The 9,389-nt window shown below is 45.7% G+C and overlaps 1 protein-coding gene across 2 annotated transcripts in view; it reads right to left on the reverse strand.

The window, feature by feature from the left end:
• Positions 1-6,771, reverse strand: part of PPP2R5C (protein phosphatase 2 regulatory subunit B'gamma) — a 72,200-nt gene extending 65,429 nt beyond the window's left edge. For both annotated transcript variants that reach the window (XM_066607950.1, XM_066607949.1), the window contains exons 1-2: positions 6,582-6,771; positions 3,154-3,219 (exon numbers count right to left, since the gene is read on the reverse strand). In XM_066607950.1, the coding sequence (XP_066464047.1) occupies positions 3,154-3,219; positions 6,582-6,608 (93 nt within the window). In that variant the 5' untranslated portion in view covers positions 6,609-6,771. The remainder of the gene's footprint in view (positions 1-3,153; positions 3,220-6,581) is intronic.
• Between the last annotated feature and the right edge of the window lie 2,618 nt (positions 6,772-9,389).

Here is a 9,389-nt window from a genome sequence, read left to right on the forward strand (position 1 = left end):
CCATGTGTCACGGGAAAAAAAAGAAAAAAAAAATGCAGCAAAAGTACATTTTAGTAGCTGAAGGAAAAGTAATAGGGCAGTAAAACCACCACATGGGTAAAATCCCTAAAAAGTGTCTGGTCCTTAAGGTAAGAAACAGCCAGCAGCCTGGTCCTTAAGGGGTTAAGAAAGCTTTACTGTATAATATTCAGCATATCGCCTGCTCACACTTGACTTCACCACACCATCCATTTGTCATTTATATTGAGAGTCAAACCTAGCCGCACAAAGAAATAATGACAGCAGGATGTGCGCTGCGGAACAAAACAGTACGATTATGTCATCACACAGGAAGTCAGGTGCGCAGGAGGAAGATCAGAAGTTACTTTGTGCACGGAGGACTCAGAGACAAAGTTAATAGAGTATTACCTTGGGAGAAGGGGATATACCTCAAATGTAACACAGGCCACAAGTATATTATGATATGGGCAAAATGGTTGAGTACTGCTGGGGTAGCATCAGCAAGTAGTCTATAAACTGCTATAGAGGAAATAAGTGGTTTAAGGGTGCGATGATTGACACATAGAAGGTCAGGTTCACACTTGGCAGTTTTTACATTTTTTCCATGGCTATCCTATTTTGACTTAGAAATAGTTTGTCCAGAACTTAAGAAAAAAAGGTGGTGGTGATGGGGAGGGGGGGGGGGGGGGGGGGGGTCTGCTGTTGTTCGAGAAACAGTACCAAGTTTGTCCATAGGCAAACAACGGACAGACGGGTCTCTGGTAAAACACTACACACTATAGCTAAAGGCATTGCTCCGATTTCTGCGGCTGTAAATCTGACAGAGCTCTCTAAGTAAAAGGCCACTGAAATCAATGACGGCGTGCTCTGGTGACCTGCATTCTGGGGAGAGTCACAGGGCACAGTGATGTGATGTAGGAATAACTGCCTCCCCCTCCCCGATAACACGCACTTAGCTGGTAGCAGGGTCTGTCAACAAGCTTGTTGACCATTTCTAGTTGCAACCATCAGAACAACAGAAGTAATGTCCCATTTACACCGGACGACATTCGCCTAAACGACTGCACGAGCGCCGACGTCGCCACTAGAGTGTTAGCCCTCGTGCAGAGAATTTAGACAAGCAGATCATCGCTGGGTTCTTGCTCAGCGCTTCACGTTCTACTAGAAGTGAGCGATGATTTTCATGCTGGTTGAAAGTGAGCGACCAACAAACTATAAACAAATAGTGTACAATGGCTGTGGATTTAGACGCGATTATTGCGCAAATTCATTCTTTTTAATTTTGCGCACTAACCGTCCCGTGTAAATGTCCCTGTAACTCTGAACCACAGCAAGTGTTTACAAGGTGACTCAACTTTGCATGTAAATTATATACATAAACTGTAAAATGGTGATGAAAGGCTGACACAAGTATTCCTCCTACCAATATGTAAATTTCTACTGTGCATCTGCCACCAAATGAAGACCATGTGCTACATACAAAACGGTTTCGGGTGCGGATGACTAAGGGTGCATTCACTTTCCGCCTGAGGTGTATATTTGGCATATGTGCTGGGAAAGCCACCGGCATATACGTCAAATGTATCCGGAGTTCATTCACCTGACTGGCCAAAGAACTGTCCTTTTAGGAATCTGTCGGACATGTCTATTTTTCCCCCTTCTTGCAGTGAAAAATAGAATTTATTGACTACGCTATTCTATACAGGGGCACCAAAAGAGAGTAAACCAAGTGGTGGCTTAATAGAAATCAATGGGTCATTGCCATTGCATGTGGCGTGTGCAAAGCGTAATGACAATACGCTTGTGTGAGACAGGCCATGCACTGCAAAACGCAGCGTGAAAGCCTTCTTAGCCCGACACAGGTGTCTGGAGAAGTGCCACATTTCATAGTGCACGTGTCTGCATGATCCTGCCCTCCTAAAATTTACTTAAAAGAGATCAACAGCTGACGGTGCCAAGTTTGGAATGCCCTGCTGTTTACATAGTATCCAGCGCACAACATAATGCAGCTCCATCTTGCCAACATCACTACCTACACTGGACAAACAGCCAAAATGTTAGCGCATCCGTGGCATCAAAAACACCATAACCCTTTGGCCCTATTAGAAAAACCCGAGTTTAGTTTGTTGATGAGGAACTCGTGAAAAGGTTTGTCCAACTGATAGATACCCAAGGTCACTACTGGGCATTGTGGGGAGGGCCACAGATACAGCAATCATCAGCTGAGTCCATATTTTCAGGTTGTTCAAAGTGTGATGAACAGCAGAAGCTCATCTAATATAGTTGCCAAGTTCTATTTATGACCTCTCTCTCAGGTTAAGCCATCAATTGTTCATTGGCTGGAGTCTGCTGCTCAGGGATCCCAGCCATTCAGATGCCTACTGTGAGTGCTACAACACTGCATACAGAGTGGAAGCAGATCGCTCCAATCCGTGTATTGGCCGACTGGTAATTACAGGCGCAGCTCCCGTTGATTTTAATGTGAGCTGAGCCCGCAATAACCACTACACAGGCATTGGTGCATACACTGTTGTGGCACTGACCGCAGGCACCCAATCAGCTGGGTTTCCTAAGCGGCAGACTCCAGCCAATCACTCATTGATGACCTACCCTGAGGATAGGTTATCAATAGAAATTACCCGGAAAACCCCTTTAATGACAAACAAAACATCGATACAATGACTGGGACTGAAAGCTGGGCCTGGACAGAGTGCCATTTACTGCTATAAACATCTGCCAGACACTGCTTATCCATGGTATACAATCCGACATAACTGATCTTTGTTTCCAGATGTTGCAGGACCAGCTGCCCCCATACACATTAGATCAGTCGCTCGCTTAAAGGTTTGTCTATATATGAAGCTATTAGAGCAGACTATGCAGATAATGCATCCCTATAGCTCCATCCATGGACAAATACCCCCAACTTCTGTCATCAAGAATGTCTTTCAGACACCAAAGTTTCTCCGCATTCCTAAAAGGCCCGCATCTCCTCCTTGCTTCGATGCTGCATCAGACGCTGGCTGCTCCTCGTCTCCTGTGCTGATCTAAGCTTTGTCCAATGTCACTGCTCCCCTGCTGCAATACAGTAAAGCCTGAGGCGTGCCAGCGCAGCCCGGGGGGGCTCAGACCCCCATGTGTGCCACCACTCACTTCATGTTCAGGATTATCTTGCCCTTCTTTTCCACTTTTGCCACCTTTTCCAGCTTTTGGAGGTTCCTGCAATAACATGAAAACGAAAAAACATCTTCATTAGCAAAACTCAGATCCAAATCATCCTGCAAGTGGCAGACAATACGGTGCGGGTCATCAGGGAAGGAGGAACATTACTAGGGGGACACTAAACCCAAAATCCAGACCTTTTTCACAGGGAAGTAGAACACGCTGCGTCTTTTTTTTGCGCAACAGAATTGCACTTGCAAAACATGTTTTGGCGAACGAGCCAATGAAATCAATGGGTTCTATTCACTGCGTATTGTGCAGACAAGTTTTGCGTGTCCAAATATGCTCATGGGAATCTGGCCTTATCCTCAATTATGCCATTGAAAGATGCATGACATGGCTGATAGCAGGGAACAACAGACTGTAATCAGGGAACAACAGACTGTAATCAATGGCACAATGGGCGTAGGTATAAAGACGAAAAACATTAGTTTTGTGCGAACTGAAAACAACGCTGGGGCTCTCCCCGCAAGTTCTAGTAAATGCTGCAAAGTACAGCTGCTTACAAGGTAATGTCAACGCGCACCATTTATTGACAGGGGGAAGTCGGCTTAGTTGGGTTACCCCTACAGACAGTAATCAGTGAATGGAACCCAGATTGAAAATGATCAAAACGCGATAAGGTCAGGTTCATATGTTGCAGTTTTGTCACTTTTTTTTCAAGCATGCAAGTGTGCCAGACGGCTTATGTCCCTTGAGAACAAATTCTCAAGCAAGTTAAAATCCAACATGCCCCATCCTTTTTCTTGTCGGCATCTACCGAAACATCGGCCAAGAGCCTAATACACGTTAGACGGCCGGCCATTCCAGCCAACATTAGTCTGATGTGTATACCCTACAAATAAATCTATATGATTACGCTAAAGTGTGAACTAAACCTAATAGCCTGCTCTGGTTGACTAGAGCTACTCATGTGATCAGCACTGGCCAATCAAAAAGCAGTGCGCACTAGGATGGCTGAAAACAGGACTCTGCAGTGCAGAACAACAACTGCAGGTGATATTTCCCCCGGGACAGAATGTAGTCCCAAAAACAGACAGCTGCTTTACTGCTTAAATGTATACCCACATCACAAAAAATATATATATTCCTATACTATCACCCTTATTTAGTCCCAGGAGTTACTTACATCAACTGACTCATGGATTGGTCCAACTAGCACCTAAAGTCTACAAGCAGTAGTCCCAATGTGATTTGCGAGCGGGAACCTTTCCTCTAATTTACAAAGGTTCCAAAAATATAAAAAGTAATAACACTCCAGAGCTGTACTCCCTGTGCACACACATTACATTTATCCTATATTGATACAGAGTTCACTGCTGGTGAAGTTACTCTGTACGTACATCCCAAGCTACACCCTGTATCATACTCCAGAGCTGCACTCACTATTCTGCTAGTGAAGTTAGTGTACATATATCCCAAGCAACACCCTGTATTGTACTCCAGAGCTGCACTCACTATTCTGCTAGTGAAGTTACTGTGTACATACATCCCAAGCTACACCCTGTATTGTACTCCAGAGCTGTACTCACTATTCTGCTAGTGAAGTTACTGTGTACATACATCCCGAGCTACACCCTGTATCATACTCCAGAGCTGCACTCACTATTCTGCTAGTGAAGTTACTGTATACATACATTCCGAGCTACACCCTGTATCATACTCCAGAGCTGCACTCACTATTTTGCTAGTGAAGTTACTGTGTACATATATCCCGAGCTACACCCTGTATCATACTCCAGAGCTGCACTCACTATTCTGCTAGTGAAGTTACTGTGTACATATATCCCGAGCTACACCCTGTATCATACTCCAGAGCTGCACTCACTATTCTGCTAGTGAAGTTACTGTGTACATACATTCCGAGCTACACCCTGTATCATACATACTCCAGAGCTGTACTCACTATTCTGCTAGTGAAGTTACTGTGTACATATATCCCAAGCAACACCCTGTATTGTACTCCAGAGCTGCACTCACTATTCTGCTAGTGAAGTTACTGTGTACATACATCCCAAGCTACACCCTGTATTGTACTCCAGAGCTGTACTCACTATTCTGCTAGTGAAGTTACTGTGTACATACATCCCAAGCTACACCCTGTATTGTACTCCAGAGCTGTACTCACTATTCTGCTAGTGAAGTTACTGTGTACATACATCCCAAGCTACACCCTGTATTGTACTCCAGAGCTGTACTCACTATTCTGCTAGTGAAGTTTCTGTGTACATACATCCCGAGCTACACCCTGTATCATACTCCAGAGCTGCACTCACTATTCTGCTAGTGAAGTGTCTGCACTAAGCTAGCTCTGATGACTTGTGTCTTCTTTACACCAGACACTGTAAAGCAACCTAGTTTAAGGACAAACTACCCAAGAGCATAGTAGGAGCTCAGATTAGGGGCGCTGACTGATGTCAGTAGCACATAACAGAATTGTGTGCGCCGCTCTGGAGCTTCTTCTCTGCATCCTATGTGATAGTGAGTGCAGCTCTGGAGTATAATACAGGGTAATGGTCCTTTTACACAGGACGAGCTGTCGGGCAGACGTCCCGGTGATGCGCGCTCCTGTGCCGTTACACAAGTAGCGAGCGAGTAGCGTTGGCAACGCTCCTGTGTAAAAGGGCCATAAGTAATGTAATGTGTGCAGTGACACCGTCTACAGTATATAGTGGTCATATAAATAGTGCTGCAGAGTAGAAGTCCCTTTATTTTGGCTTCAGCTGCCAAGTAACACACGGGGCCCATCAGCACAGATGACCTAGAAAGGGCCACAATGAAACAACCTGACATAAGAGCCCAAAGGCACAGAGCCTATGGAAGATTACAAGGAACTGCTCAGCAGACAGCCGTACAGAACTTTTTGAAAGTTGAAGTTGTCCAGCATACTTTATAGCAAGAGCTTGGTTGGGAAGACAGGAGCCACAATGATCTGCCGCTGTCATCTGTCACACTGACAGTCACTGCTGCTGGGGTAACAGCCCCTGGGAAGTGAGGGCATCAGATGGCACAAGCAGGCAGCGCCCCCTCCCAGCCCTGCGCTTAGTGCCAGGCATGGTGAAGCTTCCCATAGCAACCAATCAGATGACAGCTCTCACTCACAGGCGCTGGAGGAACTGAAAGCAGCGTCCTGATTGGTTGCCATGGCTGCCGTAGTAGTGACGTAGCCGCCGCTGTCTATAGTGCGCCGCAGCGCAGAAGTTTCCCCGTCTGCCGGCGCCTCCCCACAACTTCTCGCACTCCAGTCCCGGGCAGCGGCTAGGCCCCGGAGCGCCCGCTAAAGTTCAATCTCTGCTGCCGCACCTCCCCCGAGCCGCCGCCCACCCCACACACGCTGCGGCCGGACGCGGAACACTCACTTTGTCCTTCTTGTTTTTATTCGGCATGGCGGCGCTCCTGGAGAGGCTGCGGCTGGTGGTGGCAGCGGCGGTGGCTCTTGGTGACACTCACCCCTCCCCCGCCCGCCTCCTTCTCTTCTTCGTCTTCTCAGGCAGCTCCGTCTATTCCTCTCAGCTCTTCCCAGGCTGCTGCCGCAGCGCCTCACCTCCGGCCGCGACCGCTCCCATTGGCTGCATTGGATCACATGGGTCAACGTCTATAGGTCGTGGCCCCGCCCCGTTGTTTTGGACACGCCCCTACTCTCTCTCGGGGGGATATGGTGAGAAGTGAGGGATCCGCGCTATTATCCAGGGGGCTCCCGACCAGTAGTGTGCGGCCGCGGTCATGTGACCGGACTGTAATAGAATTAGAACAGTGCTACAGCCGATATCAGCCTGAGCTGCCTGGCAGAAGTAAAGTCTAACTGCAGCCCGGTGCTCGTGGTGCTAGCCAGAGTTCTGTGCCCTGACCAGCACTCCATCCTCCTCCCCGGCACCGCTTGTGCCCCGCAGGCATTAGTGGGCGATCGCCCTCTGTAATCACGATGTAATTGTCCTGTGCTATTATCCTTCAAACCAGCACAAGTGACTGCTAATCGTTAAGTCTAACCGCAGCCAGCGACCAACCAGAACACTGGGCAACAAATTTTTTTAAATTTTTTTGTAACAGTAAGTAATTGCTATGTTTCCGTAAAACTAAAACCTGCCGATTCCACTGGTAATACAGAATAATAGCCGCACGTCTCGCTTTCAATTTTTTTAACCCGTTAGTGGCAAAGCATTTTTTGGGTTTAAAAAAATTCATAACTCCTTTATCTTTCCATCGCTGTCGCTGTATGAGGGCTTGTTTTTTGCAGGACGAGTTGTATTTTTCAATGGTGCTATTTAATGTACCATATAATGTACTGAAAAACGTTTAAAAAGTTCTAAGTGGAGTAAAATGAAAAAAAAAACAACAAAATTCCGCCATCTTTTGCTGCGTCTTGTTTCTACGGGCCACAAACTGCAACAAAAAAGACATGATAACTTTATTCTATGGGTCATTACGATTACTGCGATACCAAACTTATGCAGTTTTTTTTTGCTGTACTACTTGTATTTTTTTTTCAAAGACATTAAATTTTTAAAACAATTATTTTCTGCTGCCATCTTCTGCATGCAATAACTTAAATTTTTCGTCCACATAGATGAGCAAGGCCTCATTTCTTGCGGACGTCCTGTAGTTTGCGTTAGTACCATTTTGGAATACATACGGCTTTTTGATCACTTTTTATTGCATTTTTTCTTGGAGACAGAATGAGCAAAAAAAGCTGATATCTGGTGTTCTTAAGTTTTTTTTTGGACGACGTTCACCGCGCGTGGTAAATAATGCGTTACTTTCATAGATCAGATTTTTACGGACGCAGCGATACTATTTTTGTTTTATGATTTTGCTTCTTTTATTTAGTCTAACCCATGACCTGTAAAACACAGTTCATTAATTACAACTTACTGGTGGACGATCCGCAGTGTTTCCACCACATGGAAACATACCCTATATGTTACATAAACCCACCCTTATAGAGTTCAGTCAGCGTGCGGCGTCTAACAGTGATTGTGAAATAGTTGTGCAATCACTTTTTTACAGTATATACACCGCAACCTGGAATTCCCTCGGTAAACATAAGTCTTCGGGATGACTTCTAATGCCTGAATAGAGGCATCTGTCATGTTTTAGCAGCGCTGGCCGCTGCTAAACTGCCTCCCCCTCCCTTTATCTGCCGCTGCCATAGAAGTCTACGGAAGCCGCTGACATATATCAGCCGAAAGATAGAGCCAGCGCATAAATCCAGTCACTGATTTCGGTCGTGTATGTGCTATTTTTTCCGGCGCAAAGTTTTTACGGATCTGTTAAATGGAATACAAATGAGATAATTTCCTTCTATGGCCTCATGTCCACGGCACATGCGGATTTCCGCAGCGGAAGACCTGCATGTCAGTGCAGAAATTATTTTAAAATGCTAGCCGGCAATCACAGATGCATTTTTTTTTTTTTGGTGCAGATGTACGTGAATGCACTTCAGATCATCCGCGCAGCACAAATTCCACAACCCCACCTCCCAGCCTTTTCCCCACCTCCCTAATTGATTTTAACCTTCAAATCCGCTGTGCATCCGCAATTCGTCCGCACCCTATGACTTTTATTGAGCCCGTCCGCACGGAATCCGCATTCTGCGATTTGCATCAAACGGTCCGCAAATCAGATCAGCATGCTTAAATTCAGTTGCGGATGCCAATGCTTCTCTTAAGGGCTTAGGCACGCTTGCGTTTTTCTTGCACGTTTTTTTCACCCGATATTGCTGCATTTTTTTTCAAGCGAATGCCAATGGGACCTTCTAATGTTAACATTCGCGTGAAAAAAACCGCAGCGATATCGCGTGAAAAAAAAACATCCAAGAAAAACGCAAATGTACAGGAGCCCTAAATGGGCACTCTGAATTGCAGATCTTCTGCACGGATTTCGCAAATCAAATCCGCACGTGGACATTGGGCCTTAGAGTACAATGTAAACGAAAATGGTCCATTCCGTCCAGTCTCCTTTTTACGGAATAAGTTCCTTTGTTAGCAGTGGGATTTTAGTGGATCCATTTTTTGTTCTTTTTTCTGCTCTTAGGCCGGATTTACACAAGTCTATGCTTATATGCGATGCGTCTTTGCACATCGGACATTGTGTATTTGCGCACGCAACTGGGTTTTTTACTGTACTCTTTGCTCACAAAAAAAACTACGCAACAATGCTGTCAGCCATTG

The sequence above is a fragment of the Eleutherodactylus coqui genome, chromosome 6 (assembly GCF_035609145.1).
Source record: "Eleutherodactylus coqui strain aEleCoq1 chromosome 6, aEleCoq1.hap1, whole genome shotgun sequence".
Classification (NCBI taxonomy): Eukaryota; Metazoa; Chordata; class Amphibia; order Anura; family Eleutherodactylidae; genus Eleutherodactylus; species Eleutherodactylus coqui.